Raw genomic sequence first — 22,642 nt, 5'->3', positions numbered from 1 at the left:
GACATAGACAGCCAGAGAGAGAGAGAGAGAGAGAGAGAGATGGGTTTGGAAGACTTGGGAGATTTGGCCCTTCATCTCATCATATCGAAGTTAGATGCCAAAGACACAGCTATTTTGTCCTGTGTTAGCAAGAGGTTTAGGGTTTCTGCCTCGGACGAGAGACTTTGGTTCAAGTTCTGCTCCGATGATCTCGAGCTTTCAGCTCCAGAAGACCCTTATGGCAACCCTCTCCCTTCTTTCAAGGTCTGTAACCTGCGTTTCTTCTTTTTCCTGATTCATTTCTTTCATTGGTTTTTTTCTTTATCACAGTCTGAAGGAATTCCTTCATTGATTGATTCTTGAAAATTTCTTTTTATTTTCCCTTTTTTTGAGTGTATATTATTTTTTCTGATTGTGGCTTCTAACAGAACGAGAACAATTTTCTATAAAGAAATGAATAATTAAATTTAGCTATGCATCACCCTGTTTTTATTGCAATCGGAACACTTAAATGGGACTCGGTTTGATATGGTTAAACCTACCTGTCAAATTGGTTTAATCTGTTTGACAAGGATCAATGATCAATGGTATGACGTTTCATCAGTAGGTCAATCAGGTTATGTGATTTTCTATTTATATAGTCTCGAAGTTACACTTACCCACTAGGGTATGGTTACCAGCTGGACCATCTGGGCTATTGCAATTGCAGTTATCCGATACTTTAATTTCAATTTTACATGGTTACTGATATAGTCATGTGAGGAATTCGAAATCCGAGAGTAAAATTCTGTGCCAAATGTTCGAGTTCCTTATGGCATCTCATTACTGTTGCCATTAGCAAGACTTCAAGTAAATTATTCACTCAAAAAAATCAAGTTACTCAGCTTAGAAATTTGTTTTTTTGCTCCACTTGTAATGGGTTCTCCCAAATTTGATAGGATCCATGTAGCCGACCCCATTTAGTTGGGATAAGGCTGAGTTGTTGTTGTAACGGGTTCTCCCAAATTATGGGTAGGAGAAGTCCAGAGTAGACTCTGACCACCAAACCCCCCCTCAAAAAAAAAATATATAAATAAAAAGAAAAAGAAGTCTAGTGTAGACCTCAGTTTTCTTTTCTCCCTGAGTGCATTAAATTTACCTTTTGAACAAATTCTAGTGAAGAGATTACCCCCATGACATGAACACAGAATGTTGGAAGGCAACTCCCCAAATCCAGTGTAAGGGACATAGCTTTGTCAATTTAATTGATCATCTATGAGTGACATATTTTTGAATACTTCCCAAATTGATTATCGTAGGATTCCTTTCAAAAGCAAATGGCACCCTAGGATTCTTTTTCAAAAGCAAAGGGTATCCTAACTTTGGGACTTTTTGATAGCTAGATTTTTGAAAAGTGCTTTCAATTTTCTTCCTAGCTTTGGAACTTTTTTATACATTGATTTTTGAAAAGTACTTTTGATTCTCTTAGGCTCTCTTTGGTATCATTTTTATTTTTGATTTTTTCCTATTTAACAAAAATCATTAATGAAAACCATTTTTTTTCGTGAAAAACTAAAAATTGTTTGGTAAACATTAGACATAGTAGAGTATAGAATTAGAAATGGTTTGGTATGCCTATGTATAGAATAGTTTTTTGAAGAAATGGTCCGAAATTATCAAATCTCATATATAGTGTAAGTGGTGGGTGAAGGGATACGCTCTTCACCCGTCTTCCTATTTGAGGTGTCTTATCAATTTCAACGGTTCCAGCCATGATTACCACTGGCTGAATACAACCAAGTTCTCAAAATTTTACAGATAATATAGAACTAAACAGATCCAATAAAACCCGATTCTGAATCCACAGAATATCCCCACTCAAATCCTGGAAACTAAAGCAATCACTTCAAGGTGAAAACAATTCGAAAGGACCAAAAAATATAATTGAAGGATCTACAAAGAACCTATTGACCATAAAAATACAGAGACACAAATATAAATATGGGAATTTTTTTTGGGGGGGAAAGAGGAAACGGATTCAAATCCCATACCCAGTATCAACTCCAATATCTTCCAACTCCATCACCACCATTTCCTCCAATTTGCAAACAGATTGCAGAACCTGCTAAACCTAATGCTGGTAAAATAAAAGGGTGTTCTTTTTCCTTTCTTCCTTTTGTTTCCTTTCCCCGGAAGAGGTAAGACAGTCGAAAAGATGATGGGGAAATTCAAAAGGGTTTTATAACTTTACCGGAAGGAAAAGATGAAAGGAGATCAGAGATCAATACTCAGAGAAACTCCCGGAAGTCGGAGTTCAGAGAGAGAGAACTCAGATCCGGTAAAAGAGTTCTTACAAGTTACTCCAGTGAAAATAAGAAGAAGGGGAAGTGGCGGATGAGGTTGCAGGAGGAGGGTCAATACTTCTAATTAAACGAGGAAAAAACACTCCTATTAAACGAGGAAAAAGCGCTCCTACCCTTCAATTTTGAGACTTATGAGCACGTGAGGAGGGTCAATACTTCTAATTAAACGAGTAAAAAAATGCTTTTACCCTTCGATTTTGAGACTTATGAGCATGTGCTCATTAAAGTCTCCGCATAAATGACCAAAACTGATTTAGGCCAAAACACATAAATGGGTCAGGACCTATTTGTGGTTTTTGTGTTTTTTTAAATTTGTTTTTAAATAGAAACAAGCTCCATAAATGATACCAAATGCAACAAAACGTTTTTGTGAGCAAAAAGAAAAAATAAAAATGATACCAAAGAGAAACTTGCTTCGTTGAGTAATGTAAATTATTTTATGTTGGTGTAAATCTAAATCCATGGTAAGTCAAACTTAGGTCAACAAACATCATGAGGCAAGTCAAAAGAGGCAAATCACCAGATTTTAGGGTGGAGATAAACAACGAACCAGGACTATCTTTAAGCATTTCTTTGTACTATGAGTGTGCAATATGTATGGAGACTCAAGAAATTTGAAGTTTTTTATAAGTCATAGTAGTCCTCCTAATAATTTATGGGATGCCATAATCATGGAATACTACAAACATTGAGCCAACTCTATATTTGGTGATTTGTAATATTATCCTATAGCTTCTTTTGTCATATTCTTCATTTCAAGAGATTCTGCTTCTCCATAAAGGTTGGAAACCTTCTCTTAGGTTGGGATATGCGTGAATTTTTAGCAAAACTCTGCCCTTTTGGTAGTCCTGAATTTTTTTAATACTTTATTTTGCCACTTTGCAAACTCTTTTTTTGTCTAAAACTTGACATGTGAGCAGGGAACATGGGGTCTACCTGTTCATGAATGTCAGCCCTATTTAATCTGCCATTTATGCTGATTTAGAGACAGTATTTAGAGATTAGAAAAGCTTATCTAAATAAATCATTACTGTTTTTTGTTGTTTCCTGTCAAAAGAAAATTTATTCGGACATCTTTTGCTTCATATTGATACATTTTGCTTGATTAACGATAAAGTGAGTAATATTTTGTCAGGACATGCCTTTAATCAGAGTATTTTTGTACCACAAGCATGTCCTCCTATCATATGGTGGTTGGGAAAAGCAAGGTTCTAACTCTCGGTGCCGATTCTGGTTTAGACCAGCCAGGAAACCGAGATTTCACAGGTTTCGACCGAAACCAGGTATTTTATGGGCAAAACTTGACATGCCATGTGCTGTCAAAACTGGTAAAAACTTGTCGAAACTTCCAAAACTGTGCTGGTCAAAATTGGTCGAAACTTGGTATGTTTCAGTCGAAATTGGTTGAAACTACCGAAATGTGCGAATATGGGCGAAACCAGTTGAAACCTGACTTGTACCAAGTTTTGTCTTGGTTTCTTGGAAAATGAGATATCTCGGTCGAAACCAGAGTTCTTGAACCATGCCTAGAAGAAACCATAATCACACCTCTACCATTGTGAACCAAGGCGAAGGGAGGTTCCACCATTCATTCCACTGGTTAGATGATGAGTCCAGCTTATGCGGCTTAGTTTTAGAAGGTCAAAAACAAATTCTAGTGGATGTTCATTAGAGTAGAATGTGGGTAAGTGGTCTTACATTGTAGCTTTTAAGATTAAATTTCTTTTTGTGGTAACAGGAAAGCTTTTAAGCTTCATATGCTAGCACTCAATTTTAGTTTTAATTTTTATTTTTCTGTACAGGCAACTTATCAGATATGGAGGGAGGTTTTTATTATGTATCCCTGGCTCCTTGTTAGGCGGGTGAAAAGATGTTGGAATACACTTAAAAGTTGGATGGCTGCAAATTTCCCGGAGGCTGGGGCTACACTGCGGAAGGGTGCAACTGAAGCTGAAATAAAGGAGATGGAGGATACCCTGGGAGTAAAATTACCTCTTCCGACAAAGGTTCTTTATCGTTTTTGTGATGGGCAAGAAATAACAAGTGTCTTTTCTTCTGGAAGTGAACATGGTAGCTCCTTGGGCCTTGTAGGAGGCTACTCTTTCTATGAGCACATAGTAAATGTGTACCTATTACCTCTAAGTCAGGTAATTGCAGAAACGAAGGAGTTTGTACGTCACCTTGGTTTTTCAAACAGATCTAAGTACATTGTTGTGGCAGCTTCTTCCACTTATCGCGAAAAGTTGTTCTTCCTCAATTGTTCAAATGCTCAACTTTATGTGGGTACTAAGAAACTCTCTATAGATGGAGAAATGATTCCATGTGTACCTAGTACATTGATAAACCCAGTCCACAATTTGCATGGCAGTCATCAGCAGGATGCCATGTTGCTATGGTTAGAAGAACATGGTCGCCGGTTACACAGTGGCATTATTGGGCTCCGTGAGGAAGGAGGTGTTAGAAGCATTAATTTGTTTCCGGAAATTCCACCCCTTTGTTCTACTTCTGTGACAAATGGTGTTCAGGTAATTTGTAAGTAATTACTTTAAAGCTTCTCATCCTCTTAGAAAATTTTCTACCTTGACCATATGACCCTTTTTCCAGCCATGTGAGAGAATCATGTGCCCACTAGCCTGACTCTCCAACAGATAGGAGCTTACAGGTTGGTCAAGGTTTAGTGCCCAACTCATGCAAGTTCTTTAGCCTACCATACAATGAATTCATCTCCATCTCCATAAACCAAAAGTTTTCAATCTTTTCTTGGCCTACATGCAATACAGAGCTCAACTCAACTGAACCTTTTGCCAACTAAATGGGGTCTATATAGCATACAAAATGCTCCTAATTCAAATGTTATTGCCCTAATGGGTGGCACACCCTTATCTTTCAGTTATTTCAGAGTTTTCAAATGTTCTTTATTGGCCATTTCTCTGTTTGACAACCATGTTGCTTGTGATAATCTGATGTGGGAGCATGATCACTACCGTTGGATTTGTTTTAATCTTCAATTTTGGGCCTTTGATTTGTATTTTGTGGTTTGGATGTATTGTAATAGTGTGGTGGGCGAGCTTTGGAGCAACGTTTAAGTCGTGCTATTGCAACCATTAGTTTGTGGGTTTGAATCATGGAAACAGTCTCTCCGCAAAGCGGGGGTAAGGCTGCATACATTTACCCCTCCCAGACCCTGCATTAGTGGGAGCCTCGTGCACCGGGACGCTCTTTGGTCTATTGTAATAATGTAGGCTCAATACATAGAATAGTTCTTAATTTTTTTAAGTCTTGGGTTTTAATTGTTGATAGTAATAGTAGTGGGATCCATTTGCTATTAGTTAGGAAGTCTGTAAACAGCTGTGAGATCTGAATGCTTGAGTGATCAAAATCGATCACATAGGCCCTTTATTTATAATAAACTGAATTACAAATAATCAAAGTAGGAATCGGAATGCCACCTCAGCCAATCCTATTAGGAATTCCTAATCCAACTAGGAATACCAAAATAGAAATCGGCCGAGGGAAAAAACAATAAAAAGAGAAAAATAAAGGAAAGACAAAACCTAATATAACTAGGACTAATTACCCCAATCGGGTAAGTAGCCTATCTCAACACTCTCCCTCAAGTTGGAGCATAAATATCAACCATGCCCAACTTGACTAGAATAGGATGAAAAACCTTTCCACTTAAACCTTTAGTGAACACATCAGCAAGCTGGTCAGCAGATTGTACAAAAGGAACACACACCAGCCCTCCTTCCAACTTTTCATTAATAAAATGCCTGTCAACCTCCACATGCTTGGTACGATCATGTTGAACAGGGTTGTGAGCAATGCTAATAGCAGCCTTGTAGTCACAGTATAACATCATGGGAAGATGAACCAGAGTACCAATATCTTGCAATAAACCTTTGAGCCATGGTACTAAATCTCGTTTCGTTTCGGTGTTTCGGTTTGACCGAAATTTCCAAGATACCGAGTCGAAATTTCGTCGAAATGTGGTATTTTTCTGTGGGTGTAAAATGCCAAAAATGATCAAGATTTCTGAAATTTTCGAAACGAGATGACCGAAATTACCGAGATTTCCGAAACGAGATGATCGAAATTTCCGAAATATTCGAAATATTGCATTTTTTCATATCGGACTTGCGTTTCGTTTCGGACAGGTCGAGATACTCGAAATATTCGATATCTCGACCGAAATTTCGCGAGTTTTAGTACTATGCTTTGAGCCATAACATCTCACAAATACCTTGTGCCATGGCACGAAACTCGGCTTCAGCACTAGACCTTGCTACTATGTTCTGCTTTTTACTACGCCACGTAACAAGATTGCCACCAACAAATGAGCAATATCCAGAAATGGACTTTCTGTCAGAGGAACCAGCCCAATCTGCATCAGTATATGCTTCGACACGCAGTTGACTATTCGGAGAAAAAAGAATACCTTTACCCGGTGCTGATTTTAAATATCGTAGGATCCGGATAACAGCATCCATGTGAGAGGAATGCGGATCATGCATGAACTGACTTACCATACTCACAGATACTGCTATGTCAGGTCTTGTATGAGACAGATAAATGAGCTTACCAACCAATCTCTGATAACGACCTTTGTCGACAGGAGTTCCCTTCTTTTCTTTAAGTTTGGTAGTAGCATCCATAGGTGTATCAGAAGGATGACACCCTAGCATCCCAATCTTGGTCAATAAATCTAGGATGTACTTTCTTTGAGAAAGAAAGATGCCTTTAAAAGACCGATTAACTTTTATCCCTAGAAAGTACTTTAGTTTTCCCATATCCTTTATTTCAAATTCTCGCCCAAGGTAAGTCTTCAACTGGGTGATTTCATGATCGTCATTCCCGGTCACCACAATATCATCCACATAAACTATTAGGAGGGTTACCTTTTCACCATTTTTCTTGATAAACAAGGTATGATCAACATTGCTTTGCTTATAACCTGCAGAGACCATTGCCTTGTGAAATCGTCCAAACCACGGGGGGACTGTTTCAGCCCATATAAAGCACGCTTCAATTTATAAACTTTCCCGCTGGTTTTATCACAAGAGAAACCAGGTGGAATGTCCATATACACTTCCTCGTCAAGTTCTCCATGGAGGAAGGCATTCTTCACATCTAATTGTTGTAACTCCCAGCCAAGATTCACTGCACAAGAAAGTAGCACTCTAACGGTGTTTAATTTCGCAACTGGTGCAAAAGTCTCCTGATAATCGATCCCATAAGTCTGAGTAAATCCCTTTGCAATCAAACGTGCTTTGTATCGATCCACAGTGCCATCTACCTTCTGTTTCACCACAAATACCCACTTACATCCAACTGGTTTCTTTCCTGGAGGAAGAACCACAAGTTCCCATGTATCATTCTTTTTTAAGGCTTGCATTTCTTCCATCATTGCTGCTTTTCACTTTCCATCTGTAAAAGCTTCCTGCCAATTTTGGGGAATACGAACAGAAAAAAGAGAAGAGACAAATGTACGAAATGATGGAGAAAGAGAGTCATAAGAGACAACATGAGAAATAGGGTGCTGGGTACAGGCCTGAATACCTTTACGATGAGCAATAGGTAAATCAGGAGACGAAGGAGAAGATATGTTACCTGGAGATTGATCTGGTTCCAGGGCCGACAACTGTGGTGGTGCTGGTGCTACAGTGGATGGGAGCTGCTTGTATTTGGAATCTCCCCTGTGATAGGTTTTGAGATTAGAGTCGTTAATTTTCTTCTGAAATTCCCTAATGGTTTGTTGGACTGGAGTCATCTCCCCCTGAAGGGAATTGTCACCAATAGGATTTTCAGCATCTTCTAAGTTCTCCCCCTGGGGAAAATCCGGTGGGGAACCATCAGAGGGAAGAGGGGAGGAAGCAATAGTCGGTTGAGGGGTAGGATCAACAGGTAGTTGGACCCCGGTTTGGGTCTATACCGGATGGTCAACCATCACATCTTCACTGAAAGTCTCCCCCTGAAGAGGTGTGGATTGATAATAGGAGAGTTTCATGAAAGACAACATCCATACTGGTGAAGGTACGACGTGTAGGAGGATGGTAACACTTATATCCCTTTTGGGATGGAGAATATCCCAAGAAAATACAACGGACCCCACGGGGTTCGAGCTTGCCAGGGGAGTGGGTATCCCGAACATAACAGACACAACCAAAAACCTTTGGTGGAATGACAAAGGAGGAAGAACCCAACAGTAAAGAGGCAGGGGTGTCAGAGTCAAGGACTCGGGTAGGGAGACTATTGATGAGATAGGTAGGCAGCAGTCAGGATAGCATCTCCCCAATATTGGGAAGGGATAGAATGGGCAAACATAATAGCCCGAGTCACCTCAAGGAGGTGGCGATTTTTCCTTTCAGCCACACCATTTTGAGCTGGGGTATCGACACAACTGGTTTGATGGAGTATACCATGGGCAGCAAGGTAGTGTTGGAATTGACCATCCATGTATTCTTTACCATTGTCACTCCTCAATATCTTGAGAGTGGCATTGTATTGGGTCTGAATCATCCTATGAAAGTTTTGAAAACAGGAAAAAACATCACTTTTATTATGCATTAAATAGACCCACTTACTCCTAGAATAACAATCAATAAAGGAAACAAACCAACGATGGCCTTTGAGAGATGGTTTTCGGCTAGGACCCCAAACATCATAATGAATAAGATTAAAAGGAGAAGAACTTCTTTTATTAGAAATGGAATAAGTAGAACGATGTTATTTAGCCAAAACACAGGCTTCACAAAAAAATTTGTTTCTATGACATTCTTTAGCTAATGCTGGAAATAAAAGGGATAATGTTCCTAAAGGGGGGGTGACCTAGTCTGTTATGCCATTGTTGAAGTTCAGAAGAAACTAACGAGCTTTGATGTATGGGAGAAGCCAAAGATGGTGGTGAAGTAGGACTCCCATTATCAAACAGGTACAATCCACCATGCATCTTACCACATCCAATCGTCGCCCCCATTGCTAGATCCTGAAACACACAGTGAGAAGGAAAAAAAGTTACTTTGCAATTTAAATCACGGGTAAGACTACTGATGGAAAGAAGATTAGTGCTAAATTTAGGAATATGTAAAACAGAGGATAAAGTTAAGGAGTGCAACTGATAGAGCCCTTCCCAGAGATAGAAGAGAGAGAACCATCAGTCACCTGTACTTTATCTTTACCAGATGTAGTAGAGTAACGAGTAAAGAGGCTGGAGGATCCAGTCATATGATCAGTGGCACCGGAGTCTATGATCCAGGGAGAGGAGACTACCGATGCACAATGATCAGCAAAGGAAATACCTGAATGGACAAAATTTGAACCCGGATGGGTGGAAGAACTAGCAGGAGTCGATGTAGTAGAAGCAGCGGAAGCCCGTAACATACGACGGAACGCTTGAAGTTCTTCCTTGGATAGACCAATGTCAGTAGTAGTAGTAGTAGTGACAGCCTCAGTATGATTGGCTTTGTTTTTCGACTTCCGGGCAGCACGTTTAGCTTCAAAGTCAGCCGGTTTACCATGGAGTTTCCAACAAGTGGCCTTGGTATGATATGGCCTATTACAATGTTCACACTTCACGGTTACTTTAGAAGAGTCACTACTAGTAGAAAGCCCATCAGCTGTAGGAACAGCAGTGGCAGCAGTTTTTAGAGCTGATCGATCACTGGTGGGAGTGTGTAACATAGCAGTCCGCCTGCTTTCTTCAGTATGTACTAAGGCATAGGACTGTTCCAAAGTAGGAAAAGGGATCCTGCTGAGTACCTGGACCCGAATCTGATCATATTCCACATTTAATCTAGCGAGGAAATCATATACTCTGATTTTGTCAACATGCTTACGATAGGCAGCAATATCAGTAGGATTAGTGGGCTGGTAATCAGTGTAATGATCCAGTTGTTGCCATAGACTTCGTAGGAGAGCATAATACTTGGAAATAGAGAGGTCCGTCTGAATGGTTTCATGAATTTTTTTCCGTAATTCATAAACCTGAGCATCGTTACCAATCTGTCCATAAGTTTCTTTGGGAGCCATCCATATCTGGGCAGCAGTCTCTAGAAGTAAATAGCCATTGGCAAGATCTTGTTGCATAGAATTCAGAAGAAAGGCCATGACCTGAGAGTCATTAGAGATCCATCGAGTCTGTAGCGGACCTGCAGTAGAAGGTTTTACTGAAGTACCAGTAATGTGGCCAGTGAGACTACGGCCAGCAATGATGAGATAGGTTGATCTGGACCACATGAGATAGTTAATTCCATCAAGTTTGATGGAGGCAGCAAAGGGAAGATACTCTTGTCGAGTTTGTGCATCAGGTCCAGAAGTGACTTGATCATCTGAACCAGTAGATACATCAGAATCAGGCATGGTGCTTGATATGCAATGGAGATGAAGAAGGTTATCTTAAATCAGTCAGCAAACAGAAGATCAACCTCCAACAAGTCGACTCCAATTAGGGTTTTGAAATTGCAGAACTTGCAGCTGTCAGAATAGGCTGAAAAACAGGTCGAGTACTCCTCTGGAAGTGGGGAATATATCCTCCAAAAAACAGCACTGTTGGATGAGCCAATGAGAAACCCTAATTTGAAAAAAATTAGGAAAACCTGGGTTTGGAGAAATCACAGGGCTGGATCTGAATTGATTGTGATCCACTCCTGCAGCCTTCAAACAAAGGAGGTGTGCACCAAGTATTAGCAGAAAAAAAACCCAAAACAAAAGGAAGAATCGATCTGCAATTGTATTCAGAAATCGATCTTCAAAGTTGGAGAAGTTCTGCCGGCAGAAGTAGGGCACACCAATGATCTTAAGTCTTCAATGAGGTGATATGGAGAGCAGCATCTAAATCCTTAGCAGATTCACCTCATAGATGCTGCCCTGAATGAGAGAGAAGAGCCGAGAGTGATAGAGAAGAGAGAGCTAGAAACCGTGGAGGGGAGGGAAGAAAAAAAACCAAAAAAAACTGAGAAGGCTGTTTATTAGATCAGAACAGGCTCTGATACCATGTAAACAGCTGTGAGATCTGAATGCTTGAGTGATCAAAATCGATCACACAAGCCCTTTATTTATAATAAACTGAATTACAAATAATCAAAGTAGGAATAGGAATGCCACCTCAGCCTAATCCTATTAGGAATTCCTAATCCAACTAGGAATACCAAAATAGAAATCGGCTGAGGGAAAAAAACAATAAAAAGAGAAAAATAAAGGAAAGACAAAACCTAATATAACTAGGACTAATTATCCCAATCGGGTAAGTAGCCTATCTCAACAAAGTCATTTTATATTTAAAATATATTAGCTTAGGATCTTGAAGATCCCTCTTCATAGCTGTTACTTTTGTGTTGTTAAGTAAGTGACTATCTAGAAGAGTCCTATATTAGTTTCTTAAATTTGTTTAATTATTTAAGAAGTATCCTTATACTCTTGATCAGTGGAAGAAGATGAGTAAAGAATTTTATTTTGCGAAGAGTTAGCCGCACATTCCTCTCTCTTTCCTCGCTAACAGATTTCTGTCCCCCTGTGGATCTGTTATCTTTCACTCTCTCTCTCTCTCTCTCCTCCCTACGCCTGTCTTTCTTCTCTTCTGATTACCATTTTCTATCTCTTCCCTCCTTCTCCCTCATCGTTCTTCCCATCTCCCTATTTTCTTTCCCTTCTTCTCTTCTTTATTCCCCTCTGTTTCCCCATCGTAGGCTGCTGGAATATTAAGACCAGCAAGTTCTTTAACCCCCTAGTTTGTCAGGAAAATAGCCCAGACCTGGGCAAGTGTGCAGCCAATCAAATATTTGGTTGCTAATCTGGAATTAGGGTTGGCTGCATTATAATTCTCATCCATGTGCATCCTCAGCTGTTGGGAAACAACTTAGAGAAATGGCATCTTATCAAGTTCAAGATCTGTTTTCAAACTTCAATTCATATTCCTCTCATTGTTCTTCACATATCTGCATATGATAGAAGAGTTGCCTGAGATCTCTTTCAAAGACAGGTATCCTTATATGTTTATGCACCATAATCTATTTCTACTCCCTTGTCTGATTGTCCCATGGTTGGAGACCACCTTTGATCGTGATTTCTAGGTCATTGATCTGGTCCCCCCCCCCCCCCCCCCCAATCAAAGTATTCTGAATGTTCCCACTCAGAAAATCTGAAATGAAAGGACCTCCAAAAAGCCTTGTTGCAAACACCTGGCCAGCAAATACCTCGTATCTGACCTTCTGAAACAAACATCCAGAAGGTAGCTTCTGTTGGCTCTAACTGCAGAAAAGAACGAACAAGGTAATGGCTGAGCATCTTGGATCTCTCCTCCGCCTCTCAGTTAGCAACTCCATTTGTAAGTTGATGGATAGGATATTATAGCATTGCCCTACCTATTTCAATGAGAAGCTCCTGATTCCTCGGCCTTTTTGAGGCTTTTCCCCCCCTCTCTTTTAGGAGGGTGGAAGGGTTCTCTATTTTGTTGTTTAGATTGAAACCAGAAATTCAATTGAGGTAGAAACTTCTCTGTTTTTTTTCCCATGGTATCCACCCCCATCAATAGTTGAAACTGCTTATGCTGCTGGAATTGTTTTGGAGGTGCAATGACAGAATCTTAAGCTTAAAGTGCAGGTGTGCTTTCACCTGCATCTGAAAAACCTCCCTACCGGTGGCTCTCAAGCCTCTACACAAAAGGGGTGGGGGATGGTGGCGGAAGAAATGAGAATTTTTATGACCAAAAGATGTGTTGGATTGTATGGGCCAGAATACCGTTGGGGGGGGGGGGGGAGGGTATTCTGGACTTTTACTATGTTCTATCTTATGTACAGCCATGTCGGCTATGTTAGGGACAATTTTGTCCATGTAACTTTGACTCTTTATTATAAATAAAGACTTGGGGTCTGTCTAAGATCATTCAAGAATTATTCCCCCAAACTGTTTTGTTAACATGGCATCAGAGCCAACACTTTCTCTAATTTAGGTTTTCAAAACCCACCACCCTCCCATCGATTTTTCTTCCCTCTACTTCTTTTCTCTATTTTTTCTCTCCACTTTCTCTTTGGTTCTCATCCCTTCCCACAGGCAGCACTAATGAGTGATCATATGATCTAGTTGCTGCCCTCCTCTCTACCTCTTTCTCCTTTTTTTCATGTGCTCAGCTTTGCTCGATAGCTGCTGGAACTACCTCTGTGGTATTGAAGAATTCCAGATTTTTTGAAGATCAGGCCCCTACCACTGTTGAAGGCTGATTTTCCCTTATTGGAGCTTCATTTGCACCCTTGGCCAGCATCTATCCAGCCTCTACCAGTTGTTTGAAGACCCCTACTCCCAATCGATCTCCTTCTACAGGGTTTTCCAAAACTCTGACATTTATCGATTTTGGGTTTAGGGCTGCTTGTTGCTGCTATAATTTTTTGGAGGAGTTTCTACCACCAAGGGAGTCATCTACTGATTCCTGGCCAGCCCATATCCAGCTCTACTACAGGTTTTTTTTGCTGCACATGCCCAACATTGATCTCAATTTTCAGGGTTTTCTTCAAAATCCTGACACCATCGATATTTGGTATAGGGTTCTTCCTTGCTGCTGTTTTTTCTGGAGGTGTTTTCCCCATCCAAGAGGGCCACTCGACCTTGCTTTCAGCCCTTATATTGGAGTATTAGTCGGGTTTATCTTCACAACAGCCCCTCTCTGCAATTATGGGTGACTCTGTTACTTCCACTGCTACTTCTGATCATGATGGCCTTGGCTAATCAGATTACCACGGTTTTCTTCCTATGCCCATCAAACTGGATGGCTCAAACTACCTACTGTGGTCTCGGTCTGCCTCCTTTGCCATTGCTGGCCGTGGCCTTATTGGCCATATTGATGGCACCAGTACTATGCCGGTTGCACCTGGTCCTCCTCAAAATCGATGGCTTGCCAACAATGGGGTTCTCATGTCATACTTGATTGGTTCTATACTTCAGACCTTGCACATGGGTTTCTTCTCCTTGATACAACTTCTTAGGTTTGGTTGGCTTGCAAGGAAACATATGGGCAACTTGGCAATGATGCTCAAGTTTATGAACTCAGAAAGAAGGTCCTTCATACTACTCAGGGAGACTTGTCGATCTCTAATACTATGCTACTCTGCGCAGCCTCTGGCAATAGTTGGACCACTTTTCTGATTACCACCCTACTACAACTGCTGACATAGCTGCCTATAAGAAACATGTGGACAAAATCAGGGTCTATGACTTCTTAGCTGGGTTGAATGTTGAGTATGACCAGATTCGTGTTCAAGTGTTGGGCCATTCACCTTTTCCCACACTTGAGCAGTCCTATGCCTTGGTCTCCTCTGAAGAAAACCGACGGGCTGCTATGTTACACACTCCTATTACTGAAAGATCAGCCCTACAGACTGCTGCCCCAGCTCTAACTGCACCTGTTGGAAATCTCTCTCTTGGTAGTTCTACTCCAGGCCCTGTTACTTGTGAGCATTGTCACAAATCTTACCACACCAAGGACAAATGTTGGAAACTTTGTGGGAAACCAGCTGACTTTGAAGCTAAACGGGCTGCCAAGAAGAAGACAAAAATCAAAGCAAACCACTCTGAATCTGTTACTACAGCCCCGGCTACAGACATTGGTCTATTCCAGGATGATCTACAAGCATTCCAACGTGTGCTAAGGACTTCTGCTGTTGCTGCCTCTACTGCATCCGCTGCTACTGCCAATTCCTTTGGTCCTTCAGGTTCAAACTTTGTCCTGTCAGGTATTCCAGTTGGTAGTCATTGTGCTTCTGTAGCTTCCCATCCTTGGATCATAGATTCTGGAGCTACAGATCACATGACCAGTTCCTCTAGCCTATTCCATCGATATTTTTCTACTTCTGGGAAAGACAAGGTTAAAGTGGCTAATGATTCCCTTTCTTCCATATCCGGAAAAGGAATCATCAACTGCACTTCCTCCCTTCCTTTGTCTTCTGTTCTACACATTCCTAATTTTACTACTAATCTTCTTTCGATTATTAGTATTACTCGTGATCTTAATTGCAAAGTAACTTTTTTTTCCTTCCCATTGTGTTTTTCAGGATTTGGCATCTGGGAAGACGACTAGATTGGGTGAAGTGCACGGTGGATTGTACCTGCTTGATGATGGTCGTCTCTCTCCACCACCATTACCTTCTCAACTACACTAGAACTCCTTGGTCTCTTCTGAACTTTACCAATGGCACTTTAGATTAGGTTACCCTCCATTAGGAATTTTAGCACATTTATTTCTTACTTTGGTCACCAAATGTAGTAAGGATGATTTTTTTTGTGAGGCTTGTGTTCTGACCAAACAGACACGTTCTACTTATTCTTTATCAAATAAAAGGATTTCTTCTTGTTTTCATTTGGTGCATTCTGATGTTTGGGGGTCTAGTCGTAAACCTTCTCTTTTTGGTCATCGTTGGTTTGTTTCCTTTATTGATTGTCATTCTAGAAACACATGGGTATATCTTATGCACACAAAAAGTCAGGTTTTTTCATGTTTTCAGCATTTTGATAAAATGATCCAAACTCAGTTCTAGGCTACTCTCAAAATTTTGAAAAGTGATAATGGAACTGAGTATAAGTAATGTAGTCCTAGATAGGTAGGAGACCTACTAGGAGCCAAACAACAGGATCAAATAAAAAAGGGGCTGCTGGTTCGAATGGACAGCACTAGGATTTAGGTCAATTCCTAGGGTTAGGGTTGGATATTGGGAAAGGGGTTTATAGGGTATTAATGGGCAGGTCTAGGGGTCAATATGGTATAAAAATAATAGGATTTGGGAAGGTTTTAAAATTCTGCAGTTCGGACAGAATTGTGTTGCGGGTTTTGGGTTTTAATGGAGTGAAGGAATGGAGGGGATAAAGTGAGAGTTTGGGGCTGAAACTTGGATCGAGTGTCAACAATGATGTAAGGGATGTATGCTGAAAGTTTGGTTTGAAACTGATGGACAGATTTGGAGTTATGGAGGTTTCCTAGTAGAAGTAGGAGAGAGGGGTAAAACTGTAATTTCAGACAATCGGCTGGGTGGATGGTGCTGAAATTTGAATCGAGTCTCTCTTAGGGTTTGAGAAAGACTTGATCAAATTTTTAGCAGATTCTAATGGTTAGATTTGGCTGGGCAGAATTCTCACGAAAATCACCTTGTATGTGACCTTCTAGAAGGAAGAAGAATAGTTGCAGAATTTCTTACTTGTTACAGTCTTCAATGGCAACAACTTTGAAGATGAACAATGGGGTCTCCGATCTTCACAATGCAAGGAGATAAGTAGCAGCCCTCCCGATCTTCACAATGCAAGGAGTCGATTGGAGATCCACCAATCCCTTCAACCTTGATATTACTCACAAGGCACACTCACGATGGAGCTAAGGCAGCAAGCATAAAGCTAATTTTTATTAATCAAATTCGTATACAATGCTGGCCTCCCTTACAAACTTATATAGAAGACTCAAAAATAGACTTAAACACTAAAAAGGAATGGCCTAACCTTATCCCTAATCTATTAGGCAACTTAAACCGACTAGGAAACTCAAATAGACTCAAAATAGAGTCCTAATGACTTAAAACAACTTAAACTACTTAAAATAAAGAAGATTCCCTAGTAGCCAATAGGATATAAGAACCTCTTAGCCAATAGGATCACTTCACTTAAATTAGACCAATTGAACCAATTGGATGCAACCAATTTAAATCGGCTCAATTAAAAACACACAATAAAAACTAAGTATTGGACTAATCCCGTATGCAATCTATGTACCTCTATTTTAGGCCCGGAAAAGTGGCCTATTACATTAGAAACCCATGGGATCAAAGGCCCAACATGTATGTAACCCAATGCTAGACTTATTTCTAATGAAACAAGCCCTATTTGGTGATGAATCTGCATCAATAAGGAATCCCAATTTCAAAAATACTTTGCTGATAATGAAATTATTTACCAGACTAGTTGTGTTGATACCCTGGCCCAAAATGGTGTGGCTGAAAGGAAGAACCGCCACTTATTGGAAGTGGCCAGAGCATTGATGTTTGCTCATAATGTTCCATCCCAATATTGTGATGCTGTCCTAATTGTAGCTTATCTCATTTTTTTTTTGGTGAATAAAAATATATATTACCAAAGCCCGAGGTGGGCGAAAGGGAAAAGCGGGGGGAGGGGAAAATACAAGGGGGGAAGAAATAGGGGGGGAGAGCTCCGGGCCCCTCTAACGGGAGCGCAGCAGAGAGGTATCTAGGCCCTAGGAGACAACAATATGCCTGTTCCTTGGGGAGTCCAAAAAGGCCTTAAGGGGCAGAAGACTGAGCTTAGAGGAAACCTCCCAAGAGATGGCTTTCCAAATTAGGTCAAAAGAACGAGAGTTGGAAGTCTATCTCCTAAGGCTCCTCTCCATCCAAATGTGGTAGAGGGTAGCGCCGAAAACAAGCTTGCCGATGGTGTCGCAGGTGGTGCCGCCTGTGAAAGTCATGACCATCCAAAGCCACTCTCGGTCGAATGGAAGGATTCTCCTACTGCGAGGCCAAATGAACGACATGGCTTTTTTCCAGATGGTGGAGGTGAAAGGGCAGGTGAAAAAAAGTTGGTCAATGTCCTCAAAGCCATTCCAATAGAAAATGCAAGACGGGGGGTAGGAATTCTTTGGTGGAAAAGGAAGGCTTGGGTTGGGAGGCAAAGGCTCAGGGTTCTCCAAGCAAGGAAGCTGTGACGGGGGATGTGGCCTTTAAACCAGACAAGCTTGTGCCAAAGGACAGAAGGGGCATGGTGCCTAACTAGGTTCCAGGCTGATTTAAAGCTAAAGATGCCATTGTTGGAGGGAAGCCAACAGACCTTGCCCATAAGACCAGGGGGGGGAAGGGGGAAGGGGGAAGGGGGGGAGGGAGGCCCAGATTAGGGGGGGTAAGGGGGGCAGGGAGGGACCAATTGCCGTGAGAGATAATGGAAGAAAGAGGTGTGGATTTTGGTATTCTGGAGGAGTAGAATTCTCTAGGACCAAAGAAGTTATCGAGGACTCCAAAGGGGTGCCAGGGGTCGAGCCAGAGGGAGGTTGAAGAACCATCCCTGATGGTGGAGGAGATGGCTGAGATAACTAAAGGCCGAAGGTGGAGAATTTTGCGCCAGACCCAGGAGGAATCATTAGGGATTGAGACAGTCTAGATGGAGTCATTTTTGAGGAGGTGAGAGTAGACCCATTGAACCCAAATGGAGTCCTGCTTAGTGGAGATTTTCCAAATAAGCTTCAGAATTCCCGCAGTGTTGAAGTCGTGGATGCGGCGAATGCCAAGACCTCCCTCGGATTTGGGAAGGCAGATGGATTTCCAGCTGATCGAGTGGAGGAATCTGGAGGACTCCTTCCCTTTCCAGAGGAAAGCAGCAAAAAGGGACTCCATGGCTTTGGTGGTGGCTTTAGGAATGACAAAGATGCCGCACCAATAAATGTAAGAGGATTGGAGCACGGATCCAATGCATTCGAGCCTGCCCGCGTAGGAGAGAAGCCTGCCCTTCCGGAGTTGGAGACGCTTGCGAATCATGTCAAGCATGGGGGTGCAGTGGTGGGAGGAGAGCCTTGCAGGGATGAGCAGGAGGCCCAGGTATTTCACTGGGAGGGAGCCTAGAGAGAAGCTAGTGAGATGGAGAAGGGAGTCTTTCTCAAGATCCGAGACTCCAGAGAGGAAGAGTTTGGATTTAAGGAGGTTAATGCGGAGTCTAGAAAGACTCTCGAAGAGGTGAAGGGAGGACATGATGGCAGAGATGGAGGAGGGGGAGGCTTTGGAAAAGATCATAAGATCGTCCGCAAAGGCAAGGTGGGTAAGGTTGAGCTGTTTGCACTTGGGGAGGGGGGAGATAAGATGAAGGTCGGTTTTGGCTTGGATGCTTCTAAAAAGGACTTTCAAAGCCAGGGAGAAGAGGAAGGGGGAGAGCGGGCACCCTTGACGAATACCAGCTTTGGAATGGAAGAAACCGACGGGGGAGCCGTTGACGATAACCGAGAAGGAGGGGGTGGAAATGCAGGCAAAAATCCAGTGAATGAAAGGAGGGGGAAAGCCCATCTGAGAGAGTACATTGCAAATGAAGTCCCATCTTAGGGAGTTAAAAGCCTTATGGAGATCAATCTTCATTAGAGCAGCGGGAGAATGAGCTTTTCGGTCAAAGCCACGAACAATTTCAAAGCAAAGGATGATGTTATCCGCAATGCTCCTGCCAGCGATGAAGGCAGATTGATTGGGGCTGACCAAGGAGGGAATGACAAGCTGGATTCTATTAGCCAGAATTTTGGCAATGAATTTGTAGAGGAGGTTGCAGAGGGAGGTAGGTCTAAAATCAGGAAGAGAAGTAGCGCCATCTTTTTTAAGGATGAGGGAGAGGAGAGTCTGATTGACCTGGGCAAGCTGGCTTGGATTAAAGAAAAAGCTGCGGATGGCTTTAATGAGATCGGCCTTGATGTGATCCCAACAGCTAAGGAAGAACCCCATGCTGAATCCATCAGGGCTAGGGGCCTTGTTGGTCTTATGGGATAAGATAGCCTTGGTAATCTCATCATCAGAGGGGATGGCAAGAAGAGAACTAGTCAGGGAGGAGGGAACAAATTTGTTAATGAGGCCAGGGGGGATGGGAGAGGGGGGGAGAGGGGGGTTGAAGAGGGAGATGAAGAAAGAGGCCGCTTCAGCCTTAATGTCATGGACAGAGGAAAGAGGGGAGCCATCCCGAGCGATGAGCAGGGTGATGGAGTTGGAGTTCAATCTGGCTTTCAGAGAACGATGGAAGAAAGCCGTGTTGGAGTCGCCAAGCTCAAGCCATTTGATGCGAGCTTTCTGGCGGAGGAAGCTTTCTTCAAGCGAGGAGAGGGAGGAGAGCTCCTCGGTGAGCTTTTTTTCATCCTCAGCCAGCAAGGGGTTGAGCGGATCCTGCTGGAGCCGGGATTGTACCGAGGCCAGATCAGAGCGGCAGGAAGAGACCCTGGAAGGGAGATTGCCAAAGGTGACAGAGCTCAAGGATTTGAGCCCAGATTTGATGAGTCTAAGCTTTCAAGCAAAGGCGATGAGAGGGATTGGCAGTGGACGGGGGAGTTCTAAGCTTGAAGAACGGTAGGGAGGAAGAGAGGGTGGGAGGCCCACATGTTAAAGAATTTAAAGGGTTTTGGGCCAAAAGAGGTGTAATGCTGAATGATGAGATGACAGGGACTGTGGTCAGAGAGCCCTTGGAGAAGGAAGTTGGCATTGGAATGGGGAAAAGAAGTGAGCCAGGCTTCGTTGATGAGAAACCGGTCAAGCTTGCAAGCAATACGGTTAGTGCCCCCCTGCGGTTGTGCTAAGTGAGAGGGGAACCAGACCACCTGAGGTCATCAATACCGATGTCTTCGAGACAGTCATTGAAGGCCCTGACGGACTTAAAGTCAAGAGGCCGGCCTCCCACTTTTTCAGATTGGTATCGGACAACCCCCCACCCCAAAAGGAAGAGGGCCAATCCCAGCTTTAATTTGATCCAGGTCAGCCCAGAGGGAGTTGCGATCCGCAGCCCTGTTGAGGGCATACACGATCGAGAGGTGGAAGGAAGTGGTGGAGTTGGGGAGGGAGAGAAGAAGGTGAATAAGCTGGGGGGAGGAGTGAGAGATGGAAACGCTGATTTTTGAAGGGTCCTAGAGGAACGAGATACGACCATTTGGAGAATGGTTATAGTTGGAGAGGAAGGATCACGAAGGGGCAATGGAAGCGGCAATGCGAGAGGCGTTGACTTGAAGAACACGAGTCTCCAGGAGGGCACAGATGGAGGAATGAGAGAACTTGATGAGATCTCTAATGTCCTGGTGTTTGGCCAGGGAATTGAGACCCCTGACGTTCTAGAAGAAACCAGCAGACATAGGAACTAAAGAGGGGGGGGCACCGAAAGTTTGGGGGCGTACACTTCTATACCTCCGGCGAGAGTAAGCTAAGGTGGGACAATGCTTGGCAATAATGTATCCTGCAAGGGGGCAACCGGTACCTCGCAAAGGGGGAGGGGAGGGGGGAGAATAGGGCCAATGGGGGGGGGAGGGGATGGCCAAGGCCAAGGGGGGAGGGGGGGCAGTCCGTGGACAAGGAGAGAGAGAGGGGGTAGAAGGGATTGTGGTAGGGGAGAAGGTTGAGGGGTGGTTCTGTTAAGAGAGAGGAGGTGGAGGGTAGGGGGGCTTGGAGGTTAAGGGGGGCATAGAGGGTAAGGGGGTCGTTGGAGGGGTGGGACGAGTGGTTAGGAGGTGATGGTTGGGTAGCGGGTCGGGTTTGGGCAAGGGAGATGGAGGGACATGGGTCAAAGGGGTTGAGGGTAAGTAAATGTGGAGGTGGGGGTAAAATGGGTAAATTGTAAGTGAAAATTGATGGGTATTGGTTTAAAGAGGACGGTTTGGATGGTGGTTGGGCCGGAATGGGTGTAGGTTGAGCCAGTAAGGTTAAGAGAGGGTTGTGGTTAGAGGAGGGTCTGGTTTGGTTGGTCAAAAGGCCAGAAGTGGGGCCAGTGGGGTTAGGTAAGAGGGGGGGGATCGAGGTGGGGTTCGACAATAGGGGCAAAGGAGCTGAAGCAGGGTTAAACCTGTCGTTCAGAAATCCTCGTCGCGAAGACCTCGAGAGAGACCTCGAGAGAGAGAGACCTCGGAGATGCAGGGCTTCAGACTAACCATTGACAGAGGCAGCCAGCGATTGCAGACGACTACGCCTCGGTGCAGCCGAGGATGGAGGAGACCTGGCGAAGGTAGCAGTGGCTAAATTGGTGAAACCATTTCTGATTGCGCTGGTCTACAGTGATCTCAGAGAGCTTGGAGCTATGGCAGACGACGTACAGGCTTCAGAGTGACCAATGGGAGCCTTCCGAACGGTGGGGCGAGCCTGATTGGATCAGAAGTCTCAGCCTCTTCCAGGATGGCAGGCAGCAGGGAGTTGTTGGATGAAGGCACAGCTACCGATGCATCTTCTCGGTGAGACGGTGAGGGGGTAGCACTCCGGCAACGCCTTCTGCGGTGTCGAGCTTTTGATCCTTCCCCTGCTAGGAGACCTGGAGGGACTCGAGGGCTTAGGAGGAGCAAGGTAACCATTAGAGCCTTGACTGCGGTCAGGGTAGCCGGCGGCAGGAACAGCAAGGCCATCAGGAGGGGCTTCGTGTTCTGCAGCAGGTGCATCTGGAGGGGCTACGCAGTTTGCAACAGGGGCAACTGTAGGGGCATGGGCAATAGCAGGGGCAACCGAAGGCATATCGAAGTCAGCAATGACGAGAGGGGCCTGGTTGTCCACGACGGAGTCAGCAGGGGCTTTACCAGAGCAGTCCCTGGAGTGGTGCCCAAACACTTTGCAGTGGATGCAGTGGGGTGGGATCCAGTCGAA

General features: G+C 43.3%; 1 protein-coding gene across 4 annotated transcripts in view; it reads left to right on the top strand.

The window, feature by feature from the left end:
• The window catches only part of LOC122655689 (F-box protein SKIP16), a 48,135-nt gene continuing 25,493 nt past the window's right edge, over positions 1–22,642 (top strand). For all 4 annotated transcript variants that reach the window (XM_043849963.1, XM_043849960.1, XM_043849962.1 and 1 more), the window contains exons 1-2: positions 1–243; positions 4,124–4,846. In XM_043849963.1, coding sequence (XP_043705898.1) covers positions 40–243; positions 4,124–4,846 — 927 coding nt within the window. In that variant the 5' untranslated portion in view covers positions 1–39. The remainder of the gene's footprint in view (positions 244–4,123; positions 4,847–22,642) is intronic.

This window comes from Telopea speciosissima, chromosome 3 (assembly GCF_018873765.1).
Source record: "Telopea speciosissima isolate NSW1024214 ecotype Mountain lineage chromosome 3, Tspe_v1, whole genome shotgun sequence".
Lineage (NCBI taxonomy): Eukaryota > Viridiplantae > Streptophyta > Magnoliopsida > Proteales > Proteaceae > Telopea > Telopea speciosissima.
This window is presented reverse-complemented; position numbering and strand designations above follow the sequence as displayed.